The sequence below is a fragment of the Coregonus lavaretus genome, assembly GCF_964263955.1.
Source record: "Coregonus lavaretus genome assembly, chromosome: 5".
NCBI classification, from domain to species: domain Eukaryota; kingdom Metazoa; phylum Chordata; class Actinopteri; order Salmoniformes; family Salmonidae; genus Coregonus; species Coregonus lavaretus.
Genome location: NC_139992.1, coordinates 33,195,881 through 33,211,381, shown reverse-complemented (window position 1 = coordinate 33,211,381; position 15,501 = coordinate 33,195,881). Strand labels below are relative to the sequence as shown.

General features: G+C 40.4%; 1 protein-coding gene across 1 annotated transcript in view; it reads left to right on the top strand.

Annotated features, from left to right (window-relative positions):
• Window positions 1–15,501, top strand: part of LOC311129664 (E3 ubiquitin-protein ligase MYCBP2-like) — a 319,573-nt gene that overhangs the window by 19,272 nt on the left and 284,800 nt on the right. The window contains exon 2 of the mRNA XM_084162035.1: window positions 6,340–6,415. Within this exon, the coding sequence (XP_084018161.1) occupies window positions 6,340–6,415 (76 nt within the window). The remainder of the gene's footprint in view (window positions 1–6,339; window positions 6,416–15,501) is intronic.

Below are 15,501 nucleotides of genomic sequence, written 5' to 3'. Positions count from 1 at the left end.
TATGTTTATTGTATTTTGATGTGTATTGTTTATACAGGGCTCATCTGGAAAAGAGACCTTGGTCTCAGCATTGACTCCCTGTCAAAATAAAGGTTAAATAAAAATGTGAGTGATTTAATTTTCATGCACAAATCATCTCAAAGTAACTTCAAACCAAGTCATCAAGTTTGAAATGTTAATTCAGCATTCAAAGCATCCTGAATGCACCCCTGAATCTAATAGGCCTAAAAAAAATTGGGGGGGAACTGCATGAAATTAGATTTAAAACAGGAATATTGACCTTTAATGTTATAATGCACTTTTAAAATCATTACCTCAACTCAATACCACAATTCTGCATTTAGAGAGGGACATCTAAACAGACTGCTCCATTAGACAGGTGCTGGATGCTAGGGATGTGCCGACATGGCCATATTTGTAATCGTATCTGTAAATTGACACTTGATAGTCAGATCGGATGATACTCGTGATCAGAAAAAACTAATGTTTTAATATGCCTAAGTAGATGTTGGCAAAATATCTATCTCCCTGCACATTTATAGACCAAACAAGCTGCAGATTAGGTGCCGCGGTGTGTGTGTGTGTCTGTCTGACCTGTGTCTGTGTGTGCTCAACTTGCAGTGGGCAGACAAGTTTGCTATCAGTCAGAATGCGCGTTTAATATTTTTTCCTTACCATCGACCCGCTTGTTAGATATTATGCACATTGATAGTTTGATAGCAAACATCCTTGCCATTTGATTTATCATAGTAGCAGGCTAACAGGAGGCAGCAGCAGTCTGAATGGTCAGACCGAAAAATAAGTGAAAGTGACTCACTGGACCACATACTACACTGGCAAGCACACATGCACATACATGTACACACACCACAGGAGGTTGGTGGCACCTAGATTGGGGAGGATGGGCTTGTGTTAATGGCTGGAGCGGAATTGGTGGAATGGTATTAAATACATCAAACATATGGTTTCCATGTTATGAGTCATCCTCCCCTCAGCAGCCTCCACTGATGTACACACACACGGACATCAGTGGCGGTCGTGCCATTTAAAATGAGGGATGACTATCATTCATATTCTATTCACCCAGTTCAAGGTAACAGCGATAGGTTTAGGCTACTACATGATATTCTAATTTTCCCTATACCCATCATGAGGTTGCTACAACCTAGCCTATGAATGAAAGTTTACAACGTAGGTGCTCAAGGGTCGAGAGATACATTTGAGGTGATAGTGACACATGGACAGACAGTGACATATTCAATACCGCCTTGCACACACTTGCCTCCATCTGGCTGTTCTAGTGTGTAATCATTACTCCAACAGTTGCAAGCGAGAGTTTCTGTTGAACAAATTTGGGTATGTGTATCCCTGTTTTCGTTCCATTTGCTTCTGTTTTAAGAAGAAAAAAAATGTCAACACAATCAGTGGAATGAATACACCCCTGATCACGTATAAACACAGTTCACTTTCATAGCAGCCACGTTGTATTCCTTCTCGCATCTATACGCTCTCCTCTCACATTTTCCCTTTGCTTGTGGACTTCAATGCTCAACACATCAGCTATATGTGACGAGGCGAAAAAACCGTTCCAAGCCAAACCATATCATAACCGCTACACACAGCCTACATCGTTGTCATCATATTAGCTAAAGTCACGTCATAGTCAACATGGCTAATAGAACTAACGCTTTAGTAAACTAACTTATTTAGACCATGTAGCACCTCACTTGACTGACTGGCATGAGAAAGATGCGTGCTGGCATCCGAAAATTTCATTTTACCCGATCACAGATAATTACACTCTGTAGAAATACATATCAGTTACGATACTCGTTTTGTATTACTACTCGGCACACCTCTACTGGATATGCTATGCCTTTTAGACTAATCCATTACCGTGGGTAAAGGTAAATGTGGGTACATATAAAGTCATCATAATATGCAAGGATTTAGCTGTGGATTTGGGGTGAAATGGCTCAGTAAAATATTGTAGCATAATGCAGGAAGGTGCAAGTTATAATGAACTATTTTCACGTGAATTGGGGAAGGGGTGATTGGGGGGGCAAGTGTTTACATTATCGAGAGAGAGAGTCAGTCGTTGCTGTATCGTATCATAGCCATCTAGATACGTATGGAATCGTCTTGTAAGGGAAAGATGCACATCCCTAGACGATATTATATTGATACTTTTCCTTAAAATGTATACATGTTTTGGGTAGATAGCGTAAGCAAGCGCTTGTCGGCTGTACCTGCGCCAAAACGCTGGTGTTTTTCATACTATAGCTTGTTCTCCATCTTCTTTTAAAATAGTGAGCCAACATGTTTTCAGCACTTTTAGGGATTTTTCTGACATTGTAATCCTTGGGCTTGACCTGAAAAATCCTAAATTCAAAAGTGTAAAAACATTAATTATTAGAAATGGGCCTCCTGTAGCTCAGTTGGTAGAGCATGGCGCTTGCAACGCCAGGGTTGTGGTTTCGATTCCCACAGGAGGCCAGTAACTGTAAGTAACTGTAAGTCGCTCTGGATAAGAACGTCTGCTAAATGACTAAAATGTAAAATACCATTTCCTGATGGAAAAATGCTTTCAGTTTAAATTTAAATGACTAAAATCAGATATATAGTATGTAGAAAATATAATGGACCTATATATTGTTTTATAATATTATAATTGAGAACTAATAGTCACCAAAATAAAAGGGAATTGAAAATTCCAAAAACAATGAATTTACCAGTATTGATTTTGTTATTCTGTTTGAGCAAAATAACACAGTGTTAACCATGGCAAAATGCATAGAATTGCAGGAAGTTAGCTTCAAAACTGCAACATTTAAAAAAAGAATTGCTGTACCGTCGACGCTGACCGCGACCTGACTTTTATTTCCATGACTGTTCAAAGCAAATTTTCGCATGCTCTTGTCTCTCTGCAGCAGACATATAGTGAGGAATATGTTTGGAACATCAAATGAAGTATTGAATCATAATACATATAGATTAGTGAGAATCGCAAAACATATCGTATCGGCATCTAATGCTATTAACCCTTTGCCTTGATGACAGCGTTGCACACTCTTGGCATTCTCACAACCAGCTTCACCTGGAATGCTCTTCCAACAGTCTTGAAGGAGTTCCCACATATGCTGAGCACTTGTTGGCTGCTTTTCCTTCACTCTGCAGTCCAACTCATCCCAAACCATCTCAATTGGGTTGAGGTCGGGTGATTGTTTAGGCCAGGTCATCTGATGCAGCACTCCAACACTCTCCTGCTTGGTCAAATAGCCCTTACACAGCCTGGAAGTGTGTTGGGTCATTGTCCTGTTGAAAAACAAATGATAGTCCCATTAAGCCCAAACCAGATGGGATGGTGTGTCACTGCAGAATAATTAAGTGTGCCTTGAATTCTAAATAAATCACAGACAGTGTCACCAGCGAAGCACCATAACACCACCTCCTCCATGCGTCACGGTGAGAACCACACATGCGGAGATCATCCATTTACCTACCCTGCGTCTCACAAAGACACGGTGGTTGGAACAGAAAATCTCAAATGTGGACTCATCAGACCAAAGGACAGATTTCCAACGGTCTAATGTCCGTTGCTCGGGTTTCTTGGCCCAAGCAAGTCTCTTCTTGTTATTGGTGTCCTTTAGTAGTGGTTTCTTTGCAGCAATTTGACCATGAAGGCCTGATTTCAAGCATTCTCCTCTGATGTTGAGATGTGTCTGTTACTTGAACTCTGTGAAGCATTTATTTGGGCTGCAATTTCTGAGGCTTGTAACTCTAATGAACTTATCTTCTGCAGCAGAGTTAACTCTGGGTCTTCATTTCCTGTGGCGGTCCTCATGAGAGCCAGTTTCATCATAGCACTTGATGGTTTTTGCGACTGCAAATATTCCGGATTGACTGACCTTCATGTCTTAAAGTAATGATGGACTGTTGTTTCTCTTTGCTTATTTGAGCTGTTCTTGCCATAATAACGACTTGGTCTTTTACCAAATAGGGCTATCTTCTGTGTACCACCCCTACTTTGTCACATCACAACTGATTGGCTCAAATGCATTAAGAAGGAAAGAAATTCTACAAATTAACTTTTAAGAAGGCACACCTGTCAATTGAAATGCATTCCAGGTGACTACCTCATGAAGCTGGTTGAGAGAATGTCAAGAGTGTGCAAAGCTGTCATCAAGGCAAAGGGTGCCTACTTTGAAGAATCTCAAATATATTTTGATATTTTTAACACTTTTTTGGTTACTGCATGATTCCATATGTGTTATTTCATAGATGTAGAAAATAGTAAAAATAAATATAAACCCTTGAATGAATAGGTCCAAACTTTTGACTGGTAGATTTTTAAAATATGTTTTCCTTTATTATTTTCCCCTAACCCTACCATCCCTCCCGTAATTGGAGTAAACTAATGGCCAACCACTCTTAGGCTTCTACTTACAGCTTGTACATACTACAGTGAGGGGAAAAAAGTATTTGATCCCCTGCTGATTTTGTACGTTTGCCCACTGACAAAGAAATGATCAGTCTATAATTGTAATGGTAGGTTTATGTGAACAGTGAGAGACAGAATAACAACCAAAAAATCCAGAAAAATGCATTTCAAAAATGTTATAAATTGACTTTCATTTTAATGAGGGAAATAAGTATTTGACCCCCTCTCAATCAGAAAGATTTCTGGCTCCCAGGTGTCTTTTTATATAGGTAACGAGCTGAGATTAGGAGCACACTCTTAAAGGGAGTGCTCCTAATCTCAGTTTGTTACCTGTATAAAAGACACCTGTCCACAGAAGCAATCAGTCAATCAGATTCCAAACTCTCCACCATGGCCAAGACCAAAGAGCTCTCCAAGGATGTCAGGGATAAGATTGTAGACCTATACAAGGCTGGAATGGGCTACAAGACCATCGCCAAGCAGCTTGGTGAGAAGGTGACAACAGTTGGTGCGATTATTCGCAAATGGAAGAAACACAAAATAACTGTCAATCTCCCTCGGCCTGGGGCTCCATGCAAGATCTCACCTCGTGGAGTTGCGATGATCATGAGAACGGTGAGGAATCAGCCCAGAACTACACGGGAGGATCTTGTCAATGATCTCAAGGCAGCTGGGACAATAGTTACAATTGGTAACACACTACGCTGTGAAAGACTGAAATCCTGCAGCGCCCGCAAGGTCCCCCTGCTCAAGAAAGCACATATACAGGGCCGTCTGAAGTTTGCCAATGAACATCTGAATGATTCAGAGGAGAACTGGGTGAAAGTGTTGTGGTCAGATGAGACCAAAATGGAGCTCTTTAGCATCAATTCAACTCGCCGTGTTTGGAGGAGGAGGAATGCTGCCTATGACCCCAAGAACACCATCCCCACTGTCAAACATGGAGGTGGAAACATTATGCTTTGGGGGTGTTTTTCTGCTAAGGGGACAGGACAACTTCACCCCATCAAAGGGATGATGGACGGGGCCATGTACCGTCAAATCTTGGGTGAGAACCTCTTGGGTTGTGGATAGGTATTCCATCATGACAATGACCCAAAACACACGGCCAAGGCAACAAAGGAGTGGCTCAAGAAGAAGCACATTAAGGTCCTGGAGTGGCCTAGCCAGTCTCCAGACCCTACTGCCATAGAAAATCTGTGGAGGGAGCTGAAGGTTCGAGTTGCCAAACGTAAGCCTCGAAACCTTAATGACTTGGAGAAGATCTGCAAAGAGGAGTGGAACAAAATCCCTCCTGAGATGTGTGCAAACATGGTGGCCAACTACAAGAAACGTCTGACCTCTGTGATTGGGGATTGAAGGGTTTTGCCACCAAGTATCAAGTCATGTTTTGCAGAGGGGTCAAATACTTATTTCCCTCATTAAAATGCAAATCAATTTAACATTTTTGACATGCGTTTTTCTGGATTTTTTGTTGTTATTCTGTCTGTCACTGTTCAAATAAACCTACCATTAAAATGATAGACTGATCATGTCTTTGTCAGTGGGCAAACGTACAAAATCAGCAGGGGATCAAATACTTTTTTCCCTCACTGTATGAGATGAGTAATGCAAGATATATAAACATTATTAAAGTGACTAGTGTTCCATTTCTTAAAGTGGCCAGTGAGGCAGCAGCAGCCTCTAATGTGCTAGTGATGGCTATTTAACAGTCTGATGGCCTTGAGATAGAAGCTGTTTTTCATTCTCTCGGTCCCAGCTTTGATTCACCTGTACTGACCTCGCCTTCTGAATGATAGCAGCAGGCAGTGGCTCGGTTGGTTGACTTAACATAGCTGTGATAGGCTATAGGCCCAGCTGTTCCTGAATTTGCTAATGTTTTTTACAATGTGTTTCAGGGGAAAGAAAGCTTTAAGCAAGAAGAAGCTGAAACGGCGGCAAAAGGTTAAGTCAAAAGTCAAAACAAGAAAAAAGGTAAGATACATTTTCTTGGTACAAGAGGGACCTTGTGAGTCACTCAATTTTCTCAGGATAATATAATGGATTTATTGCAAATTTGTTGCTTCAGTTCTTTTTGGTCAAAGAAAGTTGGAGTAGCCTATTTTGGTAGCCATGCTGGTTAAGTGTGCCTTGAATTTTAACTAACTCACAGACAGTGTCACCAGCAAAGCACCCCCACACTATAACACCACCTCCTCTGTGTGTTATGGTGGGAACTACACATTTCAGATTTGTTTATTTATTTTATTTATTTTTAACAAATTAATAAAAAATGTAAAGCTGAAATGTCTTTAGTCAATAAGTATTCAACCCTTTATGGCAAGCCTAAATACGTTCATGGGTAAACATTTGCTTAACAAGTCACATAATAAGTTGCATGGAGTCACTCTGTGTTTAACATGTTTTTTTTATGACTACATCATCTCTGTACCCCACACATACAATTATCTCTAAGGTCCCTCAGTCGAACAGTGAAATTCAAACACAGATTCAACCAGGTTGGTTGACCAGGGAGGTTTTCCAATGCCTCGCAAAGAAGGGCACCTATTTGTAGATGGGTAAAAATAAAACATGTAGGCATTTAATATCTCTTTGAGCATGGTGAAGTTATGAATTACTCTTTGGATGGTGTATCAGTACACTCAGTCACAACAAAGATACAGGCGTCCTTACTAACTCAGTTGCCGGAGAGGAAGGAAACTGCTCAGGGATTTCACCATGACACCAATGGCGACTTTAAAACAGTTACTGAGTTTAATGGCTGTGATAGGAAACTGGGGATGGATCAATAACATTGAAGTTACTTCACATTACTAACCTAATTGACAGAGTGAAAAGGAAGCCTGTACAGAATAAAAATATTCCAAAACATGCGTCCTGTTTGCAACAAGGCACTAAAGTAGTACTGCAAAAACTGTGACAAAGCAATCACTTTTTGTCCTGAATACAAAGTGTTGAACACATTACTGAGTACCACTCTCCATATTTTCAAGCATAGTGGTGGCAGCAAATGTTATGTGTATGCTTGTAATCTTTAAGGACTGGGGAGTTTTTCAAGATGAAGGTAAAACTGAATTAAACTAAGCACAGGCAAAATCCTAGAGTAAAACCCGGTTGTCTGCTATCCACCAGACACTGGAACAGCAATTCACCTTTCAGCAGGCCAATAACCTAAAACACAAGGCCAAATCTAAACTGGAGTTCCTTACCAAGAAGACAGTGAATGTTCCTGGGTGGCCGAGTTACAGTTTTGACTTTAACTAGAAAATGTTACTTAAATGGTTGTCTAGCAATGATCAACAACCAATTTGACAGAGGTTGAATAATTTTTTAAAGAATAATGGGCAAATGTTGCACAATCCAGGTGTGGAAAGCTCTTCAAGACTTACCCATAAAGACTCACAGTTGTAATCGCTGCCAAAGGTGCTTATACAAAGTATTGACTTGGGTGTGAATACTTACAGTACCAGTCAAAAGTTTGGACACACCTACTCATTCCAGGGTTTTTCTTTATTTTTACTATTATTCTACTTGTGAAGACATCAAAACTATGAAATAACACATATGGAATCATGTAGTAACCAAAAAAAGTGTTAAACATATCATAAAATATTTTATATTTGAGATTCTTCAAATAGCCACCCTTTGCCTTGATGACAGCTTTGCACACTCTTGGCATTCTCTCAACCAGCTTCATGAGGTAGTCAGCTGGAATGCATTTCAATTAACAGGTGTGCTTCTTAAAAGTTGATTTGTGGAATTTCTTTCCTTCTTAATGTGTTTGAGCCAATCTGTTGTGTTGTGACAATGTATACAGAAGATAGCCCTATTTGGTAAAAGACCAAGTCCATATTATGGCAAGAACAGCTCAAATAATAAGCAAAGAGAAACGACAGTCCATCATTACTTTAAGACATGAAGGTCCGTCAATACGGAACATTTCAAGACCTTTGAAAGTTTCTTCAAGTGCAGTCGCAAAAACTATCAAGCGCTATGATGAAACTGGCTCTCCATGAGGACCGCCACAGGAATGGAAGACCCAGAGTTACCTCTGCTGCAGAGGATAAGTTCATTAGAGTTACCAGCCTCAGAAATTGCAGACCAAATAAATGCTTCAGAGTTCAAGTAACAGACACATTTCAACATCAACTATTCAGAGGAGACTGTGTGAATCAGGCCTTCATGGTCTTATTGCTACAAAGAAACATCTATTAAAGGACACCAATAATAAGAAGAGACTTGCTTGGGCCAAGAAACACGAGCAAATAAAGTTCTGAACCGATCAAACCAAATAAAAAGGACTGGTTTATATCGTGCCTTTCTGTTCCTTTTTAAACCTCTGAATTGTTTTGTTTTTTCAGTAGCTCGACATTAAATTACTTCACCAATCAGTGTGGATAGAGCTGCTTGCTGTGGAGCGGGCAAGCTATAGTTATTTTAGCCTAGGTAGCTGATAGTACATGAGGTAGCTGATAGTACACGATGGACAACCAAGTGTAGGGCGCGAGATGCGACTTAAATTATGGGGGTGGGGAGAGAGCGAGAAGGGGTGGAGGAGGAAGCTTGGCTTGAAGCTCTGGGCATCTTGTTATGACATATTTTAGGCCCACAGAGTTATACCTATGGAGGAGCGGCTCCTCTGGAGGAACTTTGAATGTCTTTGAACTTTGACAATTGGACCAAAGCTAGCTAGCTAGACCTTTTCATAGTTAATAAATCCAATTTGAAACGTGATAACTCCGTAACTAGCATTGAAAAAGTTAATCAAATGTTCTGTAATTAAAAATATCTCATGCTTGTAATGTCAGATGGCTGCAGTATCTTAAGCTTCAAAGGTGTAGGGGCACGTTGCCTTCACATGCGCACACACTAGCAAAGATTTTCAGCTGGCAGACACTGTTCTTATTTATACCTCAGTGAGGCAGACACTGGAATAAGTGAGTGACAGAGTGAGGGCTTTGGCATAGGCGCCTTGTTGCGTTTTTATGTGGGACTGAGAAGAAAATGCCCGGAACGTAAAATAACGTTATTAACCATTTCCCATGCTATTAAATAACAATTTAGTTCCTGTTTTTTTGTTTCTGTTCCCTGAACTGGTTCCAAGCCCTGGTTATATGTGCAGATACAGTGCCTTCAGAAAGTATTCACACCCCTTAACCTATTCCACATTTTGTTGTTACAGCCTGAATTCAACATTTATTCAGTAAAAGTTTTTTCTCACCCACCTACACACAATACCCCATAATGACAAAGTGAGAAAAAAAATTCCAGAAATGTTTGCACATTTATTGAAAATGAAATACAGAAATATTATATTTACATAAGTACTCACACCCCTGAGTCAATACTTTGTAGAGGCACCTGTGTTGGCGATTACATCTGTGAGTCTTTTTGGGTTAGTTTCTAAGAGCTTTGCACACCTGGATTGTAAAATATTTGCACATTATTCTTTTTTTAAATTCTTCAAGCTCTGTCAAGTTGGTTGTTGATCATGCTCTGTCAAGTTGATTATTGCTAGACCGCCATTTTCATGTTTTGACATTGATTTTCAAGTTGATTTAAGTCAAAACTGTAACTCGGCCACTCAGAAACATTCAGTCATCTTGGTAAGCAACCAGTGTATATTTAGCCTTGTGTTTTAGGTTATTGTCCTGCTGAAGGGGGAATTTGTCTCCCAGTGTCTGCTGGAAGGCAGGCTGAACCAGGTTTTCCTCTAGTATTTTGCCTGTGCTTAGGAGAATGGCGCCTGAGGGGATGGCTGCCGTTTTATGGACTCTTAACCAACCGTGCTATTTTGTGTTTTTTCGCATTGTTTGTAGCTTATTTTGTACATAATGTTGCTGCTACTGTCTCTTATGACCGAAAAGAGCTTCTGGACATCCGAACAGCGATTACTCACCTTGAACTGGACTAATAATTTTTATTTAATGAGTCTGACGAGAGGGATTTGCTCCAGACGCCCGACAGGGCCCTCATCCCCGTCATTCGCAGTAGAAAGAAAATAGGATAGCGCGGAAGGAGATCGGGGTGCCTGGTAAGCAGCCGGCAACGAGTGGCTAATCTGCCTTTGCCATCGATACTATTGGCCAATGTACAATCGCTTGATAATAAAGTGGACGAACTAGAAGCACGTATATCCTACCAACGGGACATTAAAAACTGTAATATGTTATGTTTCACCGAGTAGTGGCTGAACGACGACATGAATAACATACAGCTGGCGGGTTATACACTGTATCGGCAGGATAGAACAGCAGCCTCTGGTAGGACAAGGGGTGGCGGTCTATGTATATTTGTAAACAACAGCTGGTGCACAATATCTAAGGAAGTCTCGAGGTTTTGCTCGCCTGAGGTAGAGTATCTCATGATAAGCTGTAGACCACTCTATCTACCAAGATAGTTTTTGTCTATATTCTTTGTAGCTGTCTATTTACCACCACAAACCGATGCTGGCACTAAGACCGCACTTATCTTTCTATGTATTTTTTGTTGTTGAATTTTTAAATATATTTCTTTGGTGTTTTTTCTTAAAATTGGATTGTTGGTTAAGGGCTTGTAAGTAAGCATTTCACTGTAAGGTCTACACCTGTTGTATTCGGCGCATGTGACAAATAAAATGTGATTTGATTTTCTATTCCGTTTCTTTTTATCCTAAGGAACTCCCTAGTCCTTGCCAATGACAAGCAGACCCATAACATGATGCAGGCACCACCATGTTTGAAAAAATGAAGTGGCACTCAGTGATGTGTTGTGTTGGATTTGCCCTAAACATAACGCTTTGTATTCAGGACATAAAGTGAATTTCTTTGTCACATTTTTTGCAGTTTTACTTTAGTGCCTTATTGCAAACAGGATGCATGTTTTGAAATATTTTTTTTTTCCGTACAGGCTTCCTTCTTTTCACTCTGTCATTTATGTTAGTATTGTGGAGTAATTAAAATGTTGATCCATCCTCAGTTTTCTCCTATCACAGCCATTAAACTCGGTAATTGTTTTAAAGTCCCCATTGGCCTCATGGTGAAATCCCTGAGCTTTCCTTCCTCTCTGGCAACTAAGTTAGGAAGGACGCCTGTATCTTTGTAGTGACTGGGTGTATTGATGCACCATCCAAAGTGTAATTAATAACTTCACCATGCTCAAAGGTAGGGCTGGGCAATATGGCCAAATATTATATCATGGTATTTTATATAAATTGGACGGTATGACAGTATTTTATGGTATTTGATGTTTTTGAATAATAAAAGTTCTACATTTGCTTTATGAGTAGTGCGTGACCCTAGGGTGGCAACACATACGTTCTAAGGGATTTCAATTGGTCTTTCGCCATTCTGATTGTTTTATAGTGTTCAATTAAACTGCAACCCAAAATAATTTTCTGCATTTTCATCAATTTCTGCATTTCTTGCACTCATTTGAGATCATTTCCACACTGCGACGTAGATCTGCGCGATATGGGCAAACAATCTAGGCCTTATTTTTAACCCAATGTTGCAATTGTGATTTGACTTGATATTTAGAGCAATACACTTGGGAGAACTGTTGGAATCATGGAAATATAATGATTATTCTAATTCTATAGTTAGAATATAATAGTGGGCACTTTGAATACAGTGTTGTTTAACATGACAATGAATGAAAATGCCAGGTTGGAGTTATTGTGACAGGGTATAAACCTAAGTGTTAAGAGTTTCCTAGGGGACCCTATAATCTTTGGCTACATTTAATATTTTCTCTTAATTACTTAATGTAGCTAACATATTCATGTTTGCGTGTTCCTCTTTGATTTAGAAGATACTGTTGCACAAAGAACGTGCTGATTTAGGTCTACACCATCACTGGTATTGTTAGCAGTATAGCTAATTATGTTTGCTCTGTACATATATTAGCTAGGTAGCTAGCTAGCCAGCTAACTAGCGATTAGCATTAGCGGCTAACAAGGTTTATGCCCAACTTGCAAAACCTCCCTGTGGTTGAGCTGTAGGTTAGGCCTAAACAGCAGACGTGTACCAAATGTGTACCAAATGGCACCCTTTTCCCTTCCTTACATAGTGCACTACTTCTGACTAGGGCCAATTGCACCCTATTCCCTACATAGTGCACTACCTTTGACCAGAGCCCTATGGGCCCTGGTCAAAAGTATTACGCTAGTAGGGTATAGGGTGCCATTTGGGACGTAACTATAGGCTACATGTCCCAATTTTCTCTAAGATACAGCACTACACTGGTAGTGGGGCAAATCCTGTATTTGCAGCAGTAAGAACATCCACCCCTGCTGAGACATGTGGGTCAGGGTAGTGGGTAGGCTATAGCCTAGTCTTCCCTGGTGCTTTTGGTGCCCACCCGCCTGCATTGTTACAATTGCCAAGAGGGCAAAAAATCTGTCGCCGACAGATTCTCCTGATTCGCTTACTACAGCTCGAATCCTCTTAAGTGAATTAAGCATCTCTATAGCTCTACGATCAGTGAGAGTGAGTGCCCAACCCCAACACGCTCCTCTCTCAAAATAAAATTGTATTTGTCACATGCTTCGTAAAGAATAGATGTGTACCATTGTAACAGGGTTGGTACGCAGGCACATGACGCGCACGTAGACAAGATGGCGTATTGAATAGAAAGCGGTACAAACAACCTCAAGATAAAAACATAATATTCAAAATCAGTAAGTTAGACTAAATATTAGCATTTCATATATTCGCAGTTAATAAAATTCAATCTGGATAATAACACAAAAAAAATCATAAGGCTAGAGAAATATATCAACAAATATTACAACAACACGCAACACCCAAACATGGCGGAAGATAAGCGAGGAGAACCGATCCCCAAGAGGAAACGCGACTCATTGACTGATACAGATGATATATCCTTTTCACCACTGGGTCTGGTAAGTGTGGAAAGCAACCTGTTGAAGTCGATAAATGACAAATTGGGCATACTAGAATTGGTCAGTAAGGACGTAAAAGAGTTGAAAGCGAGTCTTCAAATGAGTGACGAAAAAGCATTGATAATGGAGAAAGAAACCAACAAATTAAGTGACAGTCTCTAAGATGGAAACGGACGTTAGGGAACTTAAAAAGGAGAACAACCTTCTGAGAGAAGCCTTACTAGACATCCAAACTAGATCGATGAGAGAAAATCTAGTACTTATGGGTATTCAGGAAAAGGAGGGAGAAATAACAGAGAAGATTATGAAGGACTTCCTGCATACAGTGCTTCAAATCCCACTCGAGGCTGTCGATAAAATCCAACTCGAACGTGTACACCGTTTCGGAAAAAGAGGACATAAATATGAGCGCCCAATCGTTGCCAAATTTGCATTTTTTAAGGATAAAGCAAGCTGGCACGAAAAGACTTGCTGGCACGAAAATAGGCATGAATGATCAGTTCCCGAGGGAGATTGCAGAAAGGCGCAATGTTCTGTATCCAATCTTCAAGGAAAACAGATTAAAAGGGAAACGTGTTGCACTCGTGGTGGATAAACTGTATATCGACAACCAAATGTTCAGAGACACAAAGACTACTCCATGGCTATTCTAAAAGTTGTAATAGAGGAGTCGAATAATGGAACACCCAATACTAGCAATGATAGGGATTGTAATATTAAAGAACAATTATAGTAAGTATAGTATTTTATAAAACGATAAAACGATATAACAAGAAAAGATAACAAGCAGAATAATACATCTTCAAATACAACTAATTAGAACATGGCTTTTTTGGCAGGCGGTTGTTGTTTTGGCGGATGGTTGTTGTGGTTTGTACTGTGTTCTCTCTGGCGTCCTTTCCCCCTTGCGGATGCAGGTGCGTTTGCACGCTCTGCCCATTTTCTTCCGCAGTCAACCACGTGGTGTGCATTTTTGTGTTTGGAAAGGTGCGGCGTTAAGTGAGTGAGAGGGGAAATGGTTGCATATCCCAGAGCCGACGGGGGTCTATGAGCAGGGGTAGTGAGAGAGAGCTTTCAATTTTGTGTAGATGAGGGATATACATTTTTAAATATAGTATACATCTAACCTAATTTTGTATTGTCCTATCATGATGGAAAGATCCCTAACCCTATATCCTGGACACCCACCTGAGTGACCCATACACCAAAGAGAAGTTCCCATCTCTTTGATGGACCTGCTGTGAGTATGCAGCCTAAACAGAGAAATAAATGCGGTCAGAGACCTACTTGAGCAGCACCGCCCCCTCAAGATTCTGAGCCTGCCTGGCAGGGTTGGTCCTACAAAGCCAGAGCCCCCTGATGGGAGAGCATTATATACAAGGAAATTCTCAAAGCTGCTAATGAGAACAGTGACGACCTTTTACCTAGCCGGTGGGGATTCCGGTGGGGTACCCCCACCCAGGTAGTGGCAGTGCTGGCAACACTGGCTGCAGTGACCCATGGGGAGGGGGTCACACTAGGACAATCAGAGAGGGGGTTTATCATTGTGGCCCAGGTGGCACAAAATAATCAAAGGTCTGACTGCACAGAGATGCTTGGGAAAAATGGTTACAACAGGGGATCAGAGTGTTTGTGTCTCAGGTGAAGAGGGTGGATCTGATCTCCATCACCTAGGACTTGACATGGATTAAGTAGATTAATCAAATCTCACATTGTTGTCAATTTCTGCTCAATCTGCATGCTTTCTCAATCAGCTGTAACTGTATGTGCACTCGTAAATCAGGTCCTTTCTTGAGTTGGGCTCTGGGAAATAACAGCCGTTGAGTATCTGATTTTATATGTTAAAATCCTACACATGAACTGCCGACATTATTACGCATATTAATTGATAATGATGGAAAATAGGATATGCATTATTATTTTGTATACTTGTATCTCATTATGGTGTATGGTGAAATAAGTATAGCCAGTTATAATTGTAATGGCTAAGCTGATAATAACAAAAGAATAACAATATTTGCATGGCTCAAAGAGAAGGAATATAATATCTATTGTATACAGGAAACTCATTCAACAATTCGAGATGAAGTTGTGTGGAAAAAGGAATGGGGGGGTGGTGGAAATATACGTCTCCCATGGGCAAAGAAATTCAAAAGGGGTGATGATATTAATTAAT